At 36.9% G+C, this 20,933-nt stretch overlaps 1 protein-coding gene across 5 annotated transcripts in view; it reads left to right on the top strand.

Annotated features, from left to right (window-relative positions):
- The window catches only part of LOC124642579 (IQ motif and SEC7 domain-containing protein 2), a 185,567-nt gene that overhangs the window by 156,048 nt on the left and 8,586 nt on the right, over positions 1-20,933 (top strand). For 4 of the 5 annotated variants that reach the window (XM_047181024.1, XM_047181021.1, XM_047181023.1 and 1 more), the window contains 14 exons: positions 5,075-5,250; positions 5,763-5,907; positions 6,152-6,247; positions 7,953-8,173; positions 9,040-9,160; positions 10,514-10,643; positions 12,178-12,271; positions 13,381-13,531; positions 15,463-15,610; positions 16,100-16,273; positions 16,796-17,013; positions 17,551-17,731; positions 18,203-18,412; positions 18,904-19,041. In XM_047181024.1, the coding sequence (XP_047036980.1) occupies positions 5,075-5,250; positions 5,763-5,907; positions 6,152-6,247; positions 7,953-8,173; positions 9,040-9,160; positions 10,514-10,643; positions 12,178-12,271; positions 13,381-13,531; positions 15,463-15,610; positions 16,100-16,273; positions 16,796-17,013; positions 17,551-17,731; positions 18,203-18,412; positions 18,904-19,041 (2,203 nt within the window). The remainder of the gene's footprint in view (positions 1-5,074; positions 5,251-5,762; positions 5,908-6,151; positions 6,248-7,952; positions 8,174-9,039; positions 9,161-10,513; positions 10,644-12,177; positions 12,272-13,380; positions 13,532-15,462; positions 15,611-16,099; positions 16,274-16,795; positions 17,014-17,550; positions 17,732-18,202; positions 18,413-18,903; positions 19,042-20,933) is intronic. The other variant, XM_047181025.1, reaches the window with a different exon arrangement.

Below are 20,933 nucleotides of genomic sequence, written 5' to 3' on the forward strand. Positions count from 1 at the left end.
GATAACGCCCCCTTGTGGGCGCTGCAGGTTTCAAGGGGGGCGGTAAGGGACCCAGAAAGAAAATGGGGGCGTTGTGTAGAGGCCTGGGGGGTCATTTGTAATTTTATTTACTCTCAACAACAACTTGTGAACATCAACTAATATGAATTAAAAGATTGCTCAAGCTCGGAATGTTGGAGCACCGAAGAAACAAAGACACATACATACAGCTGACTGTCGATCCAGTCACGGTTTCTTTTAATTTGTGTTTAATTCCGCGTTAAATTTGAGAAATTCTCGAACAAACACAACTTTTATGTCCCAAAACTCAAAAATTTTCGCACTATGTTCCCGTGATTTTGCATTCACCAACCAGCAATAACTTTTGTACGATTGAGCTACATTTTACGTCATTTTTGCTTTGACTTGTATACTATAAGAAAAAAATTCGCGCTCGCTTCGCTCGCGCAATCTTGAAACTGCATATGTCTCTGTTTTTCGTATGGGTTTGAATTGCAGTTGGAAGGCACCATAGAAATCTCGCCCGGGGCGCTGGTAGAGTTAAAACCGGCACTGAATACATCATCTGTAAAAATTTCACTCTCTAACTGCGAAAACAATAGGGTCCCGTTTTACCCTTTGGGTACGGAACCCTAAAAAATGGGGGCGCTAAAAAAATATTTATTCTCAAAGTGGGCATTAGACAAAATAAGTTTGGGAACCACTGGTATAAACTAATTCCTAACGAATGCTTGTTAGTGACGACTACGTAGAAGTAGTTTTATATCTATTTATGTACATTTTCGAGTTACGTACTCGTTTTCAAACTGGTCTTTTGAATGTCAGATTTTTGGTCCTTTGTGTTTTGATGTTGTGTGAAAAATGTGAGCTTCATTTTTTTTTGTAAGACCTTATCTGATGTAAGTCTATATGTATGGTTTAATTAAATATCTTCATTATCTGTTTGAGATTCATTGAGATCAAAGGGGTAGGCCTATGTTCAGCAGTGGACCTCCTAGTGATGATGATGATGATGATAATTGTCTGTTTAAAAGACGAATTTCTCGTAAGATCTCGGTTTGATTGGATTTCATCATCCGCCTCTAAGTCGACAGTCGTCGACTTCTACTCTAAGCGGAAGCAGCTGAGTACCAGTCTTTTACAAGAAGTGAGTGCCTGATTGTATATGGGACAGTTAACTTTCATAAAATAACAAAATTGACAAGAACCATCAACACAGACTTTCCACCCGCAAGCGACAAATTGATAACAATTCAATACTTCAATTATAATAGTTCCAACTTCAGTTCCGTTTTCTAAGCACGCGTTCAATACCTATTATTTAGATATTCAGCAACCTTCTGAGATGTCTTAAATTGTGGAGTTTCTAGAACTTTCTCCGGTTCGTGACGACTATTGATTGATGTACAGACTCCGGCGTTAAAATGGGAAACACGATTGTTTAAACGTGAGATCCTTGTGTAATATTTTGTTTGTAGAGTTCTTATTTGTTTATATTTGTTTGTAGGTATTTTTCTAGTACTTGTGGAGAGTATGTTAGTTGGTTTTCTTGTATTATCTCTTGTTACAAAAATACCGTTCGATTCCTGAACGACAATGGTCCGGCTTTTTGTGCAAGTAAGTGACGTGATTATGATTATCGATTTTATTTTTGTTTCTATTAATGATTTGAGAGACATAATCAATTTAAATCAATAACTGCAGTGTGTTCTCGGATCCTTTTACTATTTTTATTTGACGGTTTTTATAATGAAGACCGGAAATATTCATATATTTGACGCTACTTTATACATTTACATATACTTTAAAAGTCAGTGACACATAATTTAATGTAATTTTGCACACTTTATCGTAAGTATTAGCTAATATAAGACGATAACATTTTATAGAACCAGTTTTTATCTGTCAATTTATATGCAATTGGTTCACTGTTCGATAGTAGCGGATGTAATTAGAAAGCGTCGTGTATATTTTAAGAGTCTTTACCGGAATTCGGCAAGTAAAAAAGGAGCCTTGTTTTGGTTTAGTGTAACTTCAGACTTACATAAGGAAACAAACTATGTTCATTACTACAATATTGTCATGTCTCACCATTATGATGAGATTCCGCGAAAATTGTTCTTCTACGCATTACACGAATTAAGCGTTACAATAAAACAACCTAAAGTTTCAATTACAATATAGTGATAATACCTAATTATAAAGTATATAAATATTTTATAGTACTTAAACCTAATTAAAGAATAAGGATAGTTGGTATGAGTATCAAGTTTTAGAACATGATAAGTATTAGATACAGAATAGAAGCTGTAGCTAACTAGCTACAGCCTTACTTATAAACGTGAATTAAATAATAAGTAATACTTAATGGCTGTTTAAGAAAATTCTTACTTATAAACTTCTTGCTTAAGCATGTCTTAACTAACATTTAATCACTACTTAAGACTTTAAGTAGTGATTAGTTAAAACCTTGCTTAGAAGGTGATTAGAGATTTTTATAAGTAAGGGGGCTAATCTTTAAACGCAAAAGATACAATAGGCAAACTAATTGCTATAATAACAATTTCCTAAGAAACGTGCCATTACACGCTTAAATAGGTTTACTGAATAAACAGTTTCTACAAACAAGACACCACTTACTGTAGTAGTTATCTTCTTAAATAGTTAGTAAACTGTAAGCAAACTACACATTATAATGTAGGTATAATATTAGTGTGAAAACACATACTTAGTTTAACTTTAGTATTTGAGTGAGTACCTACCAATTTCCTTTATCCTTAGCGCCTAGTATCCTTTAGAGTACGTCAGTTTGATTACATGTACTCACTTAACAGTGAGGTTTAATAATGTCCATAAATAATTGAATCTATGTTTTTCTGTTGATTTATTATGCACGGATAATAAGTTTATTTTTAACCAAATTAGTAACTAGTAACGTAAATAGTTTCCTCGGGATGCAAGATACACTACGGAAGAACTATTTCCAACTGTCGCCGATTTGACCTATCGGGGGCAAGTATATGTATAGCTGGTTATGTTTTGGTTATCATTATAGTTAAATCGCCCTTAGTAACTAAGTATGCCATTTCCGTCACATCTCGAGTTACTGTACGAATCATATTGTAAAACAATACAACATAAAGTTTATCCGAAGTGAAGTACTACTTATTGAAAGTAGGTACTCATCAAACGTCTGTCCTGATTGGCGCCAATGCCTCTCTTATTTTAAGTGTACCAGTATACAATCCGATAAATCCAAGTGTCATTGTGATTTTGTGATTCATTCGTCATGCCGCTTACATACTGACCCCGATAAGTTCTAAGTATCTACATAACATAATAATACAGCTGAAGAGTTTGTTTAAATGCACTGATCTTAGGAATGGTCCGATTTGAAAAATCTTTCAGTGTTTGATAAGAAAGAAAATAAGTTTTATAGCGCAATAAAAGTCGCATACACACACTTAAAATTAGATGTAAACAGAAATAATAATAGTAGGGGAAAATATGCGTCGTAAAGCGCGCAATACGGCCCTCGCTCATGCATAATGCTGCGACCCGGAACAAGACGGAGTCTCAGCGCTGGTTTTCAGCGATAGCCGGTGCTAACGCGATGACATCTATCGATGGAGCTATAGGGTACGTTTCATCCGGGTGCATTAAGTAGTGCCTCCGGGTTGCGGGTGAACATTTGCTGGAAGCTAGTCTTATATACCTACACGTATAGAAAAACTTTATCTACTCTTTAAACAAAGTTCTTTCCTAATTGTTTATTTGACCTGATTCTACAAGAGTTTGAGCATCGAGATAAATAATTCTTGCATCTCTTTCACACATACAGTTCTCTTTTACAAGAAGTTGCAAGAGCGCCCCAAAAGCGTCAGTTTTCAAGCAAATATTTGACTGAGATAGCAGAAATATTTACAAGAACAACTAACAAAAGGAAATGCCTGAAAGAAATACGTAGAATACTCGTGCATTTATGTTCTGAAACTAACCTTTAAAACTGAAGAATCTTACTTATTAGACAGTTCTTGTAAAAATGTAAAGATCTATGTATTAAATATAATGATAGAAGAGTATAGACGGAAGACATGCTGTGCCGATCCAAAATAAGAATGGGATAATAGATAAGGACAGGAGGATGATGATGCATGAAAAATATAAAAATCGGATATTTTGTTGATACACAATTTAATAAAATGCCTTAAAAATCATTCATCGCTAAAACACACATGCTTTATAAACATTGCAAAAAAATCTCAAATACCTACTTAATTTAATTATCTACTATTATTATGACTACCTAATCAGTGATAGCATATCATAATGACATTAAGAATTAAATTCATAAGGAATGTGTGTATTGTACAAACGGAAATTAACATTCCTAAACAAATATTTGATAAAATACTACGTCATACAACTAAATAATGGCTCAGGTATTTTATCAATGAAATACATATCACAAATATTTCATAACATCTGTTGTTCTTTTGCTATTGTTGTTATTAAATATCGTTTGTTTAATATTGGAAATAAATTCAATGGTGTTTCGTACAATGGACTAAAATCTCAAATATGTTGACGATGATATATTTATTAAACAGATCTTAACAAAGCATATGTACATAAGTAAAATTCTTTACTAGTAGCAAAGGAAGGAAATCCAAAACGAAATCTTTATTTTGATGTTTTTCCTAAGCCAACATCCGATTGAAGAAACATGATCTTCAAGCATTTCTGATTTCCTTATTTAACTTAGTTCTAACAATTGAAACGTATTGTTATGTTAATGCAATAAAGCATTCACCATTTATGTGCTAAGATTTGTGCTACACATATAGTGCTCTCACACAGTCTTGATCCTTTAATCCACAGAACTCAAAGCATTTCTGATCTTGTTTAACTAAGTTCGAATTCAAATGCAATCCGCTATATGTATTGTTAAATTTGCATTAAACCGGTCACCATACCTAAGTGCTACACAGAAAGTGCTCTCGCCTAGTCTTGATCCTTCAATTCGCAGATCTTCAATTGTTTCCAAACTGACGTAGAATCTCTTTGTCCACAGCTTCTCCCAAAAGGTAGACGAGGAAGAAGGGACGGGTGGGGTGGCATTACATCCTCCCGACGGCTTCTACACCCACCAGCACTCGATCCACGCTCACCATGCCCACACGGCGGAACCAGATCGAGGTTATATGGAAGGCAACCGATATGTCACTGCTGTGCATCGACCGTTGCCTGGTAAGAACCTTGAAGAACATTATTTATCCTATATGCTGATCATCAGCCTTTTTATCACCCCACTGCTGGGCACAGGCGTCCTCTCACACGGAAAGGATTGAGCGTTAAGTACCACGCTTGCTCTATACAGCTTGTGGTGATTGCAGATTTTATAGTCCAGGTTTCCTTAAAATGTTTTCTTTCATCTTTAATCGGTCGTTGGTGAAGAACATCAAACTTCTTCTTAATCGGTCACTCATTTCAGAGTATCCTAGAACGACTCATTTGTTCATATAACCATATATAACTGTTGAAATCATTTCATGGAGAATGTTTTACCTCTATATTGATCAGCTGAAGATTGAAATTGCTGTTCAAAATTAATATGCATTACCTATCGAGATAAATCTTTAATTCCAAGCTCATAGTGAAAACACCCCTCCAGCCATGTAAATCTTATACAAATCTACTCTAACTTTCCTACTTATCATAATTTCTCACATTACACTAAGAGAATCCTATCGTGATTCCAGCTCTAAACCATTCAAACTCGTCATGCTCGTCGGCGTCGAACGCTTCTACGGGGGCGGGGCTGTGCGCGGGCGCAGCCGAACCGACGCCGCCGCTATACATCGCCGCCCCGCCAGAGGGCTTCGGACACACCGTTCATACAAACAGGTCAGTGGATCACGGACACCGCTTTACACTCGCTTTAAATACAATTTCTGTGGCACAGGGAGACACTGGTGCACTTTAGTTATGAGTTAGTATCTGTAAACATATGGTCTGGGTGTTGATTTTGAACTGTCAACGTGTATTTTGTAAAATAATTCTTGTTTGTTTGTAAATAATACGGGTGGATGTGAAATTGGTGTTACTAACATGTGTTTTATGTTTTCTTTATTTTTGAATTCTTCCATAGGCGAGGCACAGATGTGTCCATCATGGGAATGGGCTCGACGGGAATTACCCAAAAAGATCCAACATTACCCCAAAAAAGGGGTAAATTGACTAGAGGGTATGTCGCGAACCTCAGGAATGTGTATTGTGTGCCCTTTAACACTTAGATAACACTTAACTCCTATCTAAACGCATAAATAAAACTTCCTGCTCCTTCTTCGTTGAAAATCAGGCCGTTTTTCTAATCATTACTGAATTACTGATGCAAATTACATGGTCGGACAAAATCTTCACTTTATATGGCAATAAATATTAAGAGATCTTTGCTCTGAAGCGAACTGCCAGTAAATTTATTCATAGGACAGATAACTTCTATAGGACCGCTCTGTATTGCAAAAGCGTTATACATAATCTGATTAATAGTTTATAAATGAATGTCTCAGTTATCAGGTGCATCTAAAATCTAAAAGGTTATGGGGACACTTAATATTGACAGCCAATTTATTAATTGGTCCTTCGGTACAAAATCTGGTCCTTTTATCTGATGCTGTGACACAATATGGACGCAACCTTGTCCAAATGTAATTTGTACCAGCTCATAAGTAATTTTATACATTGGAAATGATCTTATTAATTCAAGGCATGATTGTTAATAATAGTTAAGACCGTGGTCCACTTTCAAGCATGATATTTTTTTGTACTAATGTGCCTACTTAAAGTTTCTGACAGTTATATTAAGATTAAAGTTTAAAACAAAGGTCTTTGGAAATTTCTGCTATAACCTGTCACTTTTGCCTTACTTATTTAAGTTGAGATTAAATCGCAAATATCATGTCCTTTATTATTTTAAAATGTATGGTAATTTTGCCATAGAGTATGTAATGTCCAAACTGGGCAGAAGTATTAATATTTTTTTTTCGATTTTTCATTCATTTTCATTGTCACTCGCGGACTCTAGAAGGTCAGTAAAGGTCTTTGCAAATTGTGCATTCGTTTGTGATTGTGAACCAAAAATTGTAAGATATTTAAAAATAAAATTGCCGTGTAGATAGACTTGAATATTGTGGACCAGATTTAATTAATTAAACATCAATTAACATGCTTTGCCTCTTAACACTATCCTCGAAAATAAATTAATAGCATGTAGTTACTTAAATTCTAAACCGTTATTCAAAATTTCAATCTTCTAGAATTGAATTCATTCATTAACTTATTTCCAACAATAATACTGTCTATTAGTAATTAGCAAAACTTCATAACTATCACCTTTGTATATGAATTTTAGTAAATTACCAACAGGTATTCATTGCACTACATATTTTCAAAACTCCTTTATTTAGGCAAAAAATCTTAAAATTATGTTAATTAATAAATAACTCTGCATAAAACAGAATTCCTTTTCCAAATTAACTAAACCAATGATTTGTAAACTTAAACCCAAATGCAATAACCTATCACCGTATTTAACATTTACTTTTACATTTCAACCCTAAACTGTTTAACGGTAAAATGAACATCCATCATTGAAAAATCCCGCCATCTTGCAAGCCATGAAATTAAGAATAATGGAACAACAAAATGGATATGACCGACCCTTGTCAACAAATCGTTCCAATATCCTAGCATTTTTATAAAACAGTCCTCGAAGTAATCGATCACTTATTTCATCACACTGTCCATTGTTTATTCCACCGCTATATTTCACACTGAATTGATCTATTAAGGCATGGCTTTACTTAGGTCTCTCAAACACTCCCTTACCTATCAGGATGTTCATTTTACTGCGAAAAGCTCCAAAATTTATCGCAAAAATCAAATTGCAGCCGTTATGAGATGTCCCAAGATCTTCTGGACAAGCAGACAGAGATTCTAGAGCGAAGGTACGGAGGATTACGAGCGAGGAGGGCAGCTGTTACCATCCAGAGAGCGTTTAGGAGACGACAGCTCTTGAAGAAGTTCAGCGCCATCACAGCGATGGCGAAGGCAGCCGACTCGAACGCGAGGAGGCTGCAAGACGGCCCTGAACACGGCCAACTAGTCAATGGTAAGTTAACTTTAGAACTGCTCAGTTGGTCGCAGGGGGCCAGAGTCCAGTTGTGACCGGTATGACACCCTTTAAGGGCACGTAAAATCGGCGTCCCCAAGTGCTATTCAGTAGTCGTTGTTAAAATTCCACGTCAGAGGCTTTAAGAAACTTCAGAAAGATACGGGAGTTAAGAGATATAAATATTGCATAAATATCAGTAGTATATTAGTGTTTGACATCATTACCAAATAAGATTTTGCTGCAGAAATTAAAATCCCATTTTAATATTTGACCTTTAGATTTCAACTACTGATTAAACTTGCATAAATTATTATTTCATGACTAATCCCTATATGGCTGTAATACGTATTTCGGGTTTAATCCCAAGACTTCAATAACGAGGCTTACTGTTTATGCATGTTAGATTAATCTCCCTCGTTGCTTTAAAATATCTAGAGCCTTCGAAAACATATTTATGCCAGTAAAGATTTATTGGTTTGGAAGGATATCGAACTTGCTTCTCAAGATCGAATAAAGTGGAAAATCTTCGAGCCCTATGACCCTAGTCAGTAGGCAGTCCTCGTTTTCGCAGTGGCCATCATGCCATACTGCCGGACTGATGGTCCCCGGTTCGATTCCCAGTACGATCAACATTTGTGTGATGAGCATGTGTGTTGGCTGTGGTCTGGTAGCTAATGAAAAGCTTACCATGGGGGTACTTGACCGTGTGTGAAAGGTATATTATATTGTTGTAAGAGTCTGGCACTCCACACACTGTGTGGTCATTTGATGATTTACCATAAAAAAGCCCTGTGGCCCTGATGAGGGATAACAGGATATCATCATCATCGTCATCAAAGATTTATTTATTGTTATTTTTGCAGGTACAGATATATACGCAAATACACTACTACAGAAGAGCCCGGCTGGTCAGGAGAAGGTCTTAGCCCTCACCAGGCCGATGCGTTCCATGTCGTTACGGGAACGTCACGATATTGATATGAGGTGAGGTTACTAACTATACTAGTTAAAAAATATATATACTTATAGTATTTATATGGACTTAGATTCCTGAAATAAATGGATAAAAATAAAACGTGGTTTTAGAAAAGTACCAGCTTTAGTGCTAGGTTTAAACCATCTTGAACAAAGTTGGTGGTCTGAATCTGGCCCTAAAGCCAGTCCTTTTTTAAGCCACGTCAAGGTAGTAGATAGATTTTTATATAGAACTATGAACTTCTAGAAAGTCGAAAAAGAAGTCGTGGTGTCATACTTTAAATTGATGTGGTATAGGCTACTAGTTGGCAACAAATGTACATACATGTGATATCCAGAAAAACAACCACGTTTCCTTGTAGAATATTAATTCTGGGTTCACTTACCACTTATTGACAGGTCTATACAATTTGATATGGCATACAATAAAACTTTCATTCTCTGTATGAGACGTGCCCTATATTAAAAATGACAAATCATGATGAAGCAAAAATTTTACCAGCTTAAAATTTCACCGAAAAAACTTATCAATACACACCAGATATTAAATCACGTTTAGTTTATTTATGTTCCCTTATTACATAGCTTCTAAACCAAAACAAACTTCGTTTTGAATACGAAATCAGTACTGATACGCAATAGAAGGTTTAACGTTAATTTATAATCAAGTGACGTGCCCGTTATCTTTACGGCCTGAAAGTAGCTCAGGCCTTTAAATATTTAACACCTAATAAATTGACAAGTAATTTGAGACTTTATTGGGTACAAAATAAAGTTCAATTTAGTTGGCATTTTTATTAGGATTTGTTTGACGGTATATGTTGCGGAAAAAGGGCAGGTTATGTCTTGAGTTTTAAATGAAAATGGTGCTTTTAGTGTTCAAGAATATTGTAGTACTTATGTTTGATTATTATCTATTGGGGGTTTACATGTTGAAATAAACAAGTATTTGACTAAAGAACTCCTGGAATGACTGTAGTTTGAAGAGGTTTGAAAATATTTATTTAAACCACTTCATTTACAGCCTTTATCTTGCATATGGCATTTCTCTTGGAAATGGCTTAGTTTATGCTCACACTTATTAAATACTGGAGTGGATTCATGACCTATTTGAACCACTATTGAAGAACACCCAACTACTGCCCTATTTGATTTTTCATAAGACAAAAGTTTTTATTGCAATTTGTGTCTCTTTATATAGATATTTACATATTTACAATACATATAAAAACTCTCCTAGTATAACAAAAACAAGACACTATAACAAAAGTTTTGGTCTATTTTCCTTCCTACATGTCTATTCATGAAATATAAGTAATTACCTGTGTATGAAATATAAATGTTAACTTTCAAATGTTTCAGCAACCACATGGTCTGCGACCCTCAAAGCGAGGTAGAAGCCATGGTCGCCAGGGTTCAGCAGTCAGCTCACCAGATCCATATGATTGCTGCCGATATGCCGCCTCTACACCGCGGTGATGCCGATAGTGGGGTAAGAGAAACATTTTATATTTTTCACTAACAGTATTATAGTGGTATGGTCACTTGTAGATATGGATAAAGGAAAAGAACGCACATGCACTTGGTGATGAGAGTGAACTTGCTTTTCTGGTAAAGCTTAGGTATGGTCTAGGTATGGTGAAGGATTGAAATTATAATAAACTAGCTTTTTCCCGCGACCTCGGTCGCGTGGTATAGTGACTTCCGGCAGATTTTTGGTTTGACCAATAGATGGCGCTATATGTCCGGAATAAATTTTATTTTTATATTTTTTTGTAATAAATACTATTCTATGTCCTTTCTCAAGTTCTAAACTATGTCTGTACCAAATTTCACACAAATCGGTTCAGTAGTTTAGGCGTGAAGAAAAGACAGACAGACAGACTAACTCTGTCTGTCTGTCTTTCACATTTATAATATTAGTTAGGAGAAATTGTGGTGAATGATCGTACATTAACGGCCGCTCTTTATATCTATCTGTTAATCCAGATAGATAATCTGTTGATTTTCTTACTGCAGAGACAGGAATTTGACATTACTTATAAGTAGTATATGGGTCTAATGTCAAGATTTGTTTGATTGAGAAATCGTCCCCACGGGACGTGGGTGTAACCGCTAGCAAAGCTAGTTTTGTATGTTCATGATATCAGCCACATTTGAATATAATTTTTTTAGGTATGAGTAAAGTATATTTAAATATTCTGTCATCTGTGCAGTTTAATGCTTAAGTAAATTACACGTTTCAGATAGAAAGTAGTACTATCTTTAACTATAAATAATTTTTCATCTTTTTGAAAATACTTAAATACTAGGAAATTATACGTTTGGGCAAAATATACTTCCTCTACCTGAAGATAACCAAAAAATATTTAAGAAAAGTTCATTGACAAAATTCCTATCATCATAGTGATAAACGGACATATTTTTATCACCTCACAGATAACGCATTCTATTAAACAAAATTGCGTAATTAACAGATCATAATTAACACGTATCTCTTATCATTGTACCTCTTCTCGTCGCCTCGTATCAACGTCCGTGCGTTTCACGGAAGATGGACCAGTCAAAAAGTGGTGATATTCTGAGGAGTATAGTGAAAAATAAAAATGTTATGTTTAGGAAAGTTAAGAGACTTAAACTCTGGGGTCTCACTGGGAAGTATAATGTGTGTGTATAACCTTTACCTTTTTTTATAAAAGTGAAAGTAACTCTATCTGTCTGTTGCGGTTTTCCTCCAAAATTACTGAGGCAGTTTGTCTAAAGCCTAAGACATTACATATACTTTTATCTGGGTGCGGGATGCAGTTCCCTCGGAACCGCGGGTAAAACTAGCCGCTAGTTTTATATATGGTATGGAGAAAGGCATTCTCAGGTATTATAAAGAATGTAATTTCTAGTTCCGACAATTTCTTCTTTTACATTTAAAAATCAAAATTCATTTTTTTTTTTTAGTATTTTAAACTCCATTTATTAAGTAATTCCACATACAGAAAATAATCTAAAAACAAATGTATGTGTTGTTCCAGGTTTGCAGCTGCTCAGTAAGCGGGTCTGTCACGAACATATCTACGTCATCGTCGCACAATGAATCTCTACATAACCACCAGTTACTTAACACAGGTAAATTAAACTCATTTCTACCTTTTGACCATAATAAGGATATGCATAAGTATCTATATACTAATATTATAAAGAAGAAAACATTGTTTGTTTGTTTGGTTGTAATGGATATACTCAAAAACTACTGGACCGATATTAAATATTCTTTCACCAAAGCTATATTATCTGCGAGTAACATAGGCTATACTTTATCCCGGTGCGGGCAGTAGCTCCCACGGGACGCGGGTGAAACCGCGGGAAAACGGCTAGTACTATATAATTTCATATAGCGTTAGATTAAAATCTAGTATATCGCAGGATAGGATTGTCGAAAATTTGCGGATGGAGAATGGTTCGATCGTCGAAATTTTGGCTGGTACGTAGAACGACTGCCTATCTGACCTTTTTTTATCCAGTGACCTGGGTAACCCTATACACCTTTTCAGGAATGGTTGTCAATCTTTCTGGCTTCTAACGACAAAAAAGACATGGAAAATAAGTAAATGATTAAAATTAAATAAAAAATGCGGGAAAAGTATTTTAATAGCCCTAAATTGTACTTAAAAGTACCTTCATATTTATACAGCAAATGTCTATCTTTTATTTATTTTAATTGCATTTTTTCCCATTTCCTTAGTAATCGTTACCGTAAAGTAAACATTGCAATATCGCCAGGGAATTTTATCTTGTTCAGACGTTTTCTAGATCAGGCATTTGTTTACATTTAGATAGGCACCTCAGACTGTAAACAACCATAACACGTGAAGACTCGGTGATATTAACCTGTTGTATAAAATCTCGAATATAGGGTAATTCATATGTAATCTGTGATGTTAAATATTTTACTTTGTGGACTATTTGTCAAACAAAGAAAAGTAAGTCATAACGAAAACGAGTTAATTTCGTTCAGCCGTCAAACCGTGATAAAGGAGCAAATATCGAAACGCACATACCTCATACTTATAAAGGTATAATATTCAGTAGCATGTAAAAAGTATTACATAAGTAAACTTATTTTTCACTGCTGAACAAAGGCATCCCTCATCGAGCAAAAGGCTGATATGAAACTGTATTTATTACTACTTATAAATAACTTTTCAATATTTAATCACCCCACCAAACTATTCCAGGTCCGATATACGGTAACCTGCTATCATCAGGCGGCAAGCCCCTATCGTCTCCCACAGCGAGACAGCAGCAGCAACTGGCTGCGATCCAGGCTGCCAATGCCAGGAGACTACCACCAGAAGTACCGAAGAGGACTAGCAGTATTACGCTCAAGTAAGACTTAATTTTTTTTTGTACAGGATTATTTTTTAAGCAGTGTGCAAAAAGAAATTAGTGGTTCAATCAGTAAGAGATCTGCATGAAAAAGGAAAAAAAAAATATCTGCACTTAAATCTTTCGAGCAAGGAACCGGAACGGTTCTATTTGTATAACCGCCAGTTGCACAAAGACCCATTAAAATTAAAGCACCATTAAATGTATTTCTAACTCTTTTTATCTTGTTGACAAAGAAAGAGTCAGCAATAGACTTAAAGAACTTTAACTTTAATAATGGAACTTAGTGCAATTGACGGACAGTGCCTAAATCTTGTTAATGATTCAATCTCCCTAATAGTGAAAAGCTCAGTAAGCGGATAGATTAGGCTTTCCATTTACGATACAAAATTGTCTGCAAACTATCTACTATGTATTATATCCCGCCCGCGGCTTCGCCTGCGTCAAGTTGGGTTATATCGCGTTTATAATATTAGTAGGGATATACAGCTTGTTGCTACCATATTCAGGATATCCTTCAGCATTGCAAAATTACTATGTACTTAAACAAATATTTATAGCTCACTTAATCATTATTTGCTGTATCTAATCATTATCGTCATTATTACTATATATCATATCTTTATCATTATTTGCAAGATTATGAAATAAAAATGAACAACGAATCAGTCATTTTTTTAGGGTTCCGTAGCCAAAATGGCAAAAACGGAACCCTTATAGTTTCGTCATGTCCGTCTGTCCGTCTGTCCGTCTGTCCGTCTGTCACAGCCGATTTACTCGGAAACTATAAGTACTACAGTGATGAAATTTGATGGGAATATGTGTTGTATGAACCGCTACAAAAATATGACACTAAATAGTAAAAAAAAGAATTGGGGGTGGGGCCCCCCATACATGTAACTGAGGGATGAAATTTTTTTTTTCGATGTACATACCCGTGTGGGGTATCAATGGAAAGGTCTTTTAAAATGATATAAAGTTTTCTAAAAAACATTTTTCTTAAAGTGAACGGTTTTTGAGATATCAGCTCTCAAAGTCGTAAAAAGTATGTCCCCCCCCCTCTATTTTTATAACTACGGGGTATAAAATTCTAAAAAAAATAGAGGTGATGCATGCTAATTAACTCTTTCAACGATTTTTGGTTTGATCAAAGTATCTCTTATAGTTTTTGAGATAGGTTGATTTAACTGTAATTTACGGAACCCTTCGTGCACGAGTCCGACTCGCACTTGGCCGGTTTTTTTCTGTTAAACTGTGTATAAACGTATTACAAGTTTTTGTTTAGTGGTATATTGTTGGTATATTGGTATATAATATTGTATATAGAAGTGTTTTTTACAAATAAGTGTTAAAAATCATGTGTCATTTGTATACGGCCGAGTCTTTAATGGTCGTTTTTAATTATTGGTGAGAGTTTTGTGAATATATTTTTATAAGGAAATTATCTTTCTATAGTGCAGTGTATTTACAGTGTGTATGTCAGTAGGTACCGCTTCCGGCAATATCTTGATTACGTATTTATTTATACGTGCAGTAAGTGGGTATATTTATATCCTCATGGCATTGAGAGATTCCATCAGAATTGTTTGCCTACTAAAAATTATACGCGTTAACTTCAGTCGACTGTTAGTTTTCGCGCAAAAATTGCAATAATATTAGGTTTGGGTGCGGAGAGCTGGGGCTGAAATATTCTACAGCTACTATTCTGTTACAATTTCAACCTACTACTATATTATAGTAATCTGTGCTACTACTTTAATCAACGTAGATATTATGAAGAGGAAATATTTTACTGATTTGAAAAAATCTTTCACTGTTGGAAAGCTACATTATCTCCGGTGAACATAGGCGATATTTTATCCGGGTTCGGGACGAAGTTTTCCCGGGACACGGCTTAAACAGCTTCTATACAATATTTGTTGTACGCACAGTGCGGAGAGCCCAGTATCACTACGGCGGGCGGAGTGCGGGGGCGCGGTGGTGCGCGGCGGCTCCATGTCCTCGGTGCAGAGCTCGTCATCCTCCTCCTCGCAGGAGCACCGCCACCACTACCACCAGCCCTACCAGCCTAGAGCTCCGGTAAGTTATATACCTACTTTATAGAGTCATATTTACTAAGACAGACAAAAGCAGTCAAAAAATAAGACAAAAATAAAAACACTATATCAAAAATCTTCGATATTGTTTCCACTTTTGATCTGACTAAATCTTATGATGAAAAGTCTTGTGTTGTCTTTAATTATTGACATGAAATTACCGCTTAGGTAGTGTGCAATATTTTTTTTTTAATACCTAGAATTAGCACAAAATACCTGTATTTTGTGATGTAGCATGGGCATGTTCCCCATCAACATTTTACTAGCTTAATATTTTACAATAAATTCAAATATGAAGCTTCCAAATATTAGTTTAATTGTAATTAATTACCAGTATTTATATATTTATCCAGTAAATTGTCCAAAGCGACTGGAATGGGCATGCATAAAAATTTAAATCAAAATAGCTTAGTTAAAACAAGCACGTATTCTCGTATGAGTGACCGAGTGACCCCTCCCCTTCCCGCGGCAGGACGCGGCCCCGCACGGCGGCGACGCGTATACCCAGGGCCGCACTGCGCCGGGCTACGAGGCGGAGCGCTACGCGGTGTGGAAGCGCCAGGAGCCCCCGGCCTACTACGACGCGCCGCCCGCGATATGCTGTCGCCCGCCTGACTTGCATCAGCACCCGCATCAGCCTCTTAAGGTCCGACCCTCACCTGCATATAAATACCTTTACCACACTAATGGCCAGTTTCATTGGTGACTGATAGACTTATAGCCTATCAGGAACCTAATTTTACAGATAAACAACTTGGTTTTTCTGGTGTTGGATAGCAATATCTAGCAGAAATCATAAGCAGCCTTTATCTGGCAGATAACAATAACTTTCATATAACTAACTGACACTTCATCAGTAGCCGGTGTAACTGGGCCTAAAATTGCTTTTACCTGTGCTAAAAGCACTTGTTACAAATTTCATTAATAACATTTTTAAGTAACATTTTTTTCATCTTGCCTATCCTCATTAGGATCCCTAAAAATGTTCGTCCTATTTTATTTTCGTTTATGTGCTTCATTGTCTTTACACTAACTTCTACACTCCCCACAGCACCATTCCTTGTCATGTTTTATTACTTTATCTTTACATTATTTTGTACTCAATCATCTCTTCAAGAAACCAACCTGCATCTACAAAATTATCAAAAGGCCTTATTAAAATTTTCAGGTATCAGAAACGGTCCGCAAACGTCAATACCGCGTGGGTCTCAACTTATTCAACAAGAAGCCAGAACGCGGCATCGCTTACCTGATCTCCCGAGGTTTCCTGGAGAACTCCCCTCGAGGAGTGGCCCGGTTCCTCATCACCAGGAAGGGGCTGAGCAAGCAGATGATCGGAGAGTACCTTGGGAATCTGCAGAATCCTTTCAACATGGCTGTGCTTGAGTGAGTTTGTGTTACCAACTTTTTATGTATTTTTGTTTTTGATTTTTGAGGTTTAGGTATGTGTAAGGTAGATAATATTAAAATCCCTATGTTTGATCATAGAAGATAAACGAAACATCATCGTTGTAAAACGTCCACTGCTGGACTGGTGCCCCTCCCAAGATGGAGTGAGCTTGCTCATACTTCGCGCTGGGCATCTATATGCTGTATTTATCCTAAACCACAAAAATCAATATAATAAGGTTGATTATAATAAAAGCTACAATACAAATATAATGCAGATCTTTTTAAACAACCAAAACTGCCATTGTTTACTGACCAATTCACGTGACTGATGTGAAATCTCGGTATACTATAATGGCGTTCAGGCCCGTTGTATGCGATGGCGGCTGTTTTCTCTATGGAGTCTTATAGTGTACAAGAATTAGTGCGGAAACAGCTGCTAGAGAGAGTAGCTGTTTACCTCACTTTAATAACCCGGGGGGACTTTACTGTCTTTCCACATACCTATACTAAATACCCCCTCTTCTCCGTCAGATGCTTCGTCAACGAGCTGGACCTATCGGGCATGGCAGTGGACGTGGCGCTGCGACGCTACCAGGCACACTTCCGCCTGCCCGGCGAGGCGCAGAAGATCGAGCGCCTCGTCGAGGCCTTCGCGAGGCGCTACTGCGTCTGCAACCCCGACTTCGTGCAGCGCCTCAGGACTCAGGACACGGTAACTTGAAACTTGCTTTAGAAGTTTGTGTAATTGACTGTCTAGTACATGCGAACTTGTAGACACCAGCATCAGTCAAATCACTATATTGGGAAAATTTAACAAATGTAAGGCTCAATTTAGATGCCTTCTCCTGTAATATAGTAAAGTGCATCATTCATTTATACTTCTAAGGCATATGAAATGCATAATTCGATACAAATTCATTATTTGTAAAAAAATGTAACTATATCAAGTACCTATAAGAGCCCTATTATTTTTACCACGCATGATATGCGGTCAAAACCCCAGGTGCTATACATGATCTCTCGCAAAAACTTCTGACATTTCGGAACATAACGCGAAACCATTTTAACAAAAAGTGGCCAGGACTTTTGCAAGTTTGGCGAGAACTGTAGCTTTAATAATAACTTCATGTAAATAATTATCAAAGGCACCTCAAAAACTGAAAAAACACTTTATCCCTTCCAGATATTCGTCCTAGCGTTCGCAATAATAATGCTGAACACTGATCTCCACACACCCAACTTGAAGCCCGAAGCTCGGATGTCTCTCGACGACTTCGTGCGCAACCTTCGCGGGATCGACGACTGCGGGGACATAGACCGGGACATGCTGTCCGGGATATACGATAGGGTGAAGTCCAGCGAGTTTAGACCCGGCAGTGATCATGTTACCCAGGTTAGTAGTGGTCTGGGAATATTGGTTTGTATTTGTATAAAGAAAAATTCCCGGTCAAAAATTATCCGGTTAGACTGGAAGCCGACCCCAACATAGTTGGGAAAAGATGAGAAGATGGATTTGTATAAAGAAAAATTGGGAGTGGTGGTGTTTCGTGCCGGTTCTTGCCGGTTGACGTTTTATGAACCTGGCGCATTTAGATGCTATAATAATCTTATGTCCCTTTAAAAGGAGCTAAAAATATGTCGGCTTACATAACTTACTTTGGAAGAATACCTACCTAATACAATTTGCATACATGCTACCATAAATCAAATTACAAAATATACGACGTCAAAAAACTTGGTCCACACGTTTTTGCTTCGTTGAAAGCCTTTACCAAATTTGTCTCAAAAACCACATTAAAACACTTCTACTGTCGACCTTTATGACAACCATCTTTCACCAATACCTCAACATTTTCCTCTCTAATATACTCCTCAAAATTCCAGGTGATGAAAGTCCAAGCCACAATAGTAGGCAAGAAGCCGCACTTAGCTCTGCCACACCGCCGCCTGGTCTGCTATTGCCGGCTCTACGAGATACCTGACATACACAAGAAGGAACGTCCTGGGGTGCATCAGAGAGAGGTAAGAAGGAAGATAGTCCCCACTTCCAGGTGATGAAAGTTCAAGCTATCATAGTAGGAAAGAAGCCGCGCCTAGCTCTGCCGTTCTACGAGCGTGCACCAGAGAGAGGTATTTCGTCTGCCGGGGCTGCGGGTTGTTCGAAAGAGTTACCGCGGCCCTGGTACATAAAAGGCCTACGACGGAACACGACGGTTTTTAGTCAGTAAGATTCTGACACTCCCTCACCGCTGCTAACCCCCAGCGGGAGGTCGTAAAAAATCAAATCGTATCAAAATAAATCGTAATCATTTGATTGTTTTTGACGTCGTAAAAAAAAGAGAGGTATTTCGGAAATTAATATATACCACTTACCTACATCTCCATGTGAGAACGCCCGATCTCTCTCCAAGTGAGAGGAGGAGCCTGTGTCCAGCAGTGGGACCATATAAAAGGCTCTAACAACAACGACATCTATATTTTTTTTCCTTAGAAATCCTAAAATTACCCTACCCGCTGTGGGTGCAGCGTGAGAGTGTGTCAGACTCTTACTGTTTAAAACCAATCATGTTCCTTCTTAAGCCCACGGTGTACCGGGGCCGCGGTAACTCGCACGAACAATCCCGCAGCCCCGTTAGGATCTATATATTAAAACATATAATAATTATGAAATATTTGTTTGTTTAGCCCATTAGATATCGAGAAAAATTATAACTACCTTTTATCTAGCTGCACACTTGTCTAAGATGATATAATTTAAATATGGACTTTATGTATTCCGCTTTAGGTGTACTTTTCAATAGCAACATATGTACATACTAGCTGTTGCCCGCTGCTTCGCTCGCGTTAAGAAGTATTATTATTAATTAGGTATGGTTTTTGCGGCTTTACTTTTGTTTAGCGTGTGTAAAAAATTAGGGCCTACAAAACTTCTTTGTACACAATATTCTTTACTAATCTGTCATTAGGCGCTAAAATTATTAAGTTATTGGGTGAACTTACTCGTGAGCAAGCAACATAAAACTGTCCATGAGAGAAGCAATGTTCTCTCAAGTCAATACCCGCAGAGAGACTTATTTATTGTCATGGCAAAGCAGACTTTTAGGGGAAACTGTAATCGTTTAAATTCGAACGGGATATCGTTAGGTATTAAGTACGCACCTCCATTGCTCTGTCTTGTGTTCCGTACATTAAATAAGAGAGAGCACGAAACAAACATGCACCGTCACCAACAATAGGGACGACAGTACATTCTTCAACTTCTCCATTAACGTTTAGATTTTCTTTAGCCATTTTAAAATAAGTCTAACCAACAAAATCTAAACTTACACCAAACGAAAACAAAACAAATGCCAAATACAACGCAGTCTATGACCAAAACGACTAACCATAACCTCCTCCTTTTTGGGAAGTCGGTTAAAAACAAAATGCCAAGAAAAGAACCGTCAAATATAATACGCTAGAAATATTTATGTTTAATATGTCAGTGAGGAAGGCAATCCGCAGCAACCAAACAAACAGATTACCTACAGTTCAGTTCGAAGGTAATTAACTGGCGGAGAATCTTAACACCGCGATTCAGAAATGAGACGAAAATGCACAGCGCCATCTAATAGCGGTAGGCAGAACTTCTCAACATTTAGAACTAAACATTATTTTGTTCGTTCCATTACGTACTGATAGGTTGAAACTAATACATTTTACATCCTTCATCATCCCTTATTTTATCACCCGTGGGGGTTGAATGGGGGTTGAATTAATCAAAATCGTATTTAAGCGAACGTCATCATAAAATTCTGATTCGTCATCAGGACTTCTTCATAAAATCTAAGAAGATGTATATAAACTTTCATCCCCTATTTTATCCCCTTAGGGATGGAATTTATCAAAATCCTTTCTTAAGGATTGCCTACGCC

The sequence above is a fragment of the Helicoverpa zea genome, chromosome 25 (assembly GCF_022581195.2).
Source record: "Helicoverpa zea isolate HzStark_Cry1AcR chromosome 25, ilHelZeax1.1, whole genome shotgun sequence".
NCBI classification, from domain to species: Eukaryota; Metazoa; Arthropoda; class Insecta; order Lepidoptera; family Noctuidae; genus Helicoverpa; species Helicoverpa zea.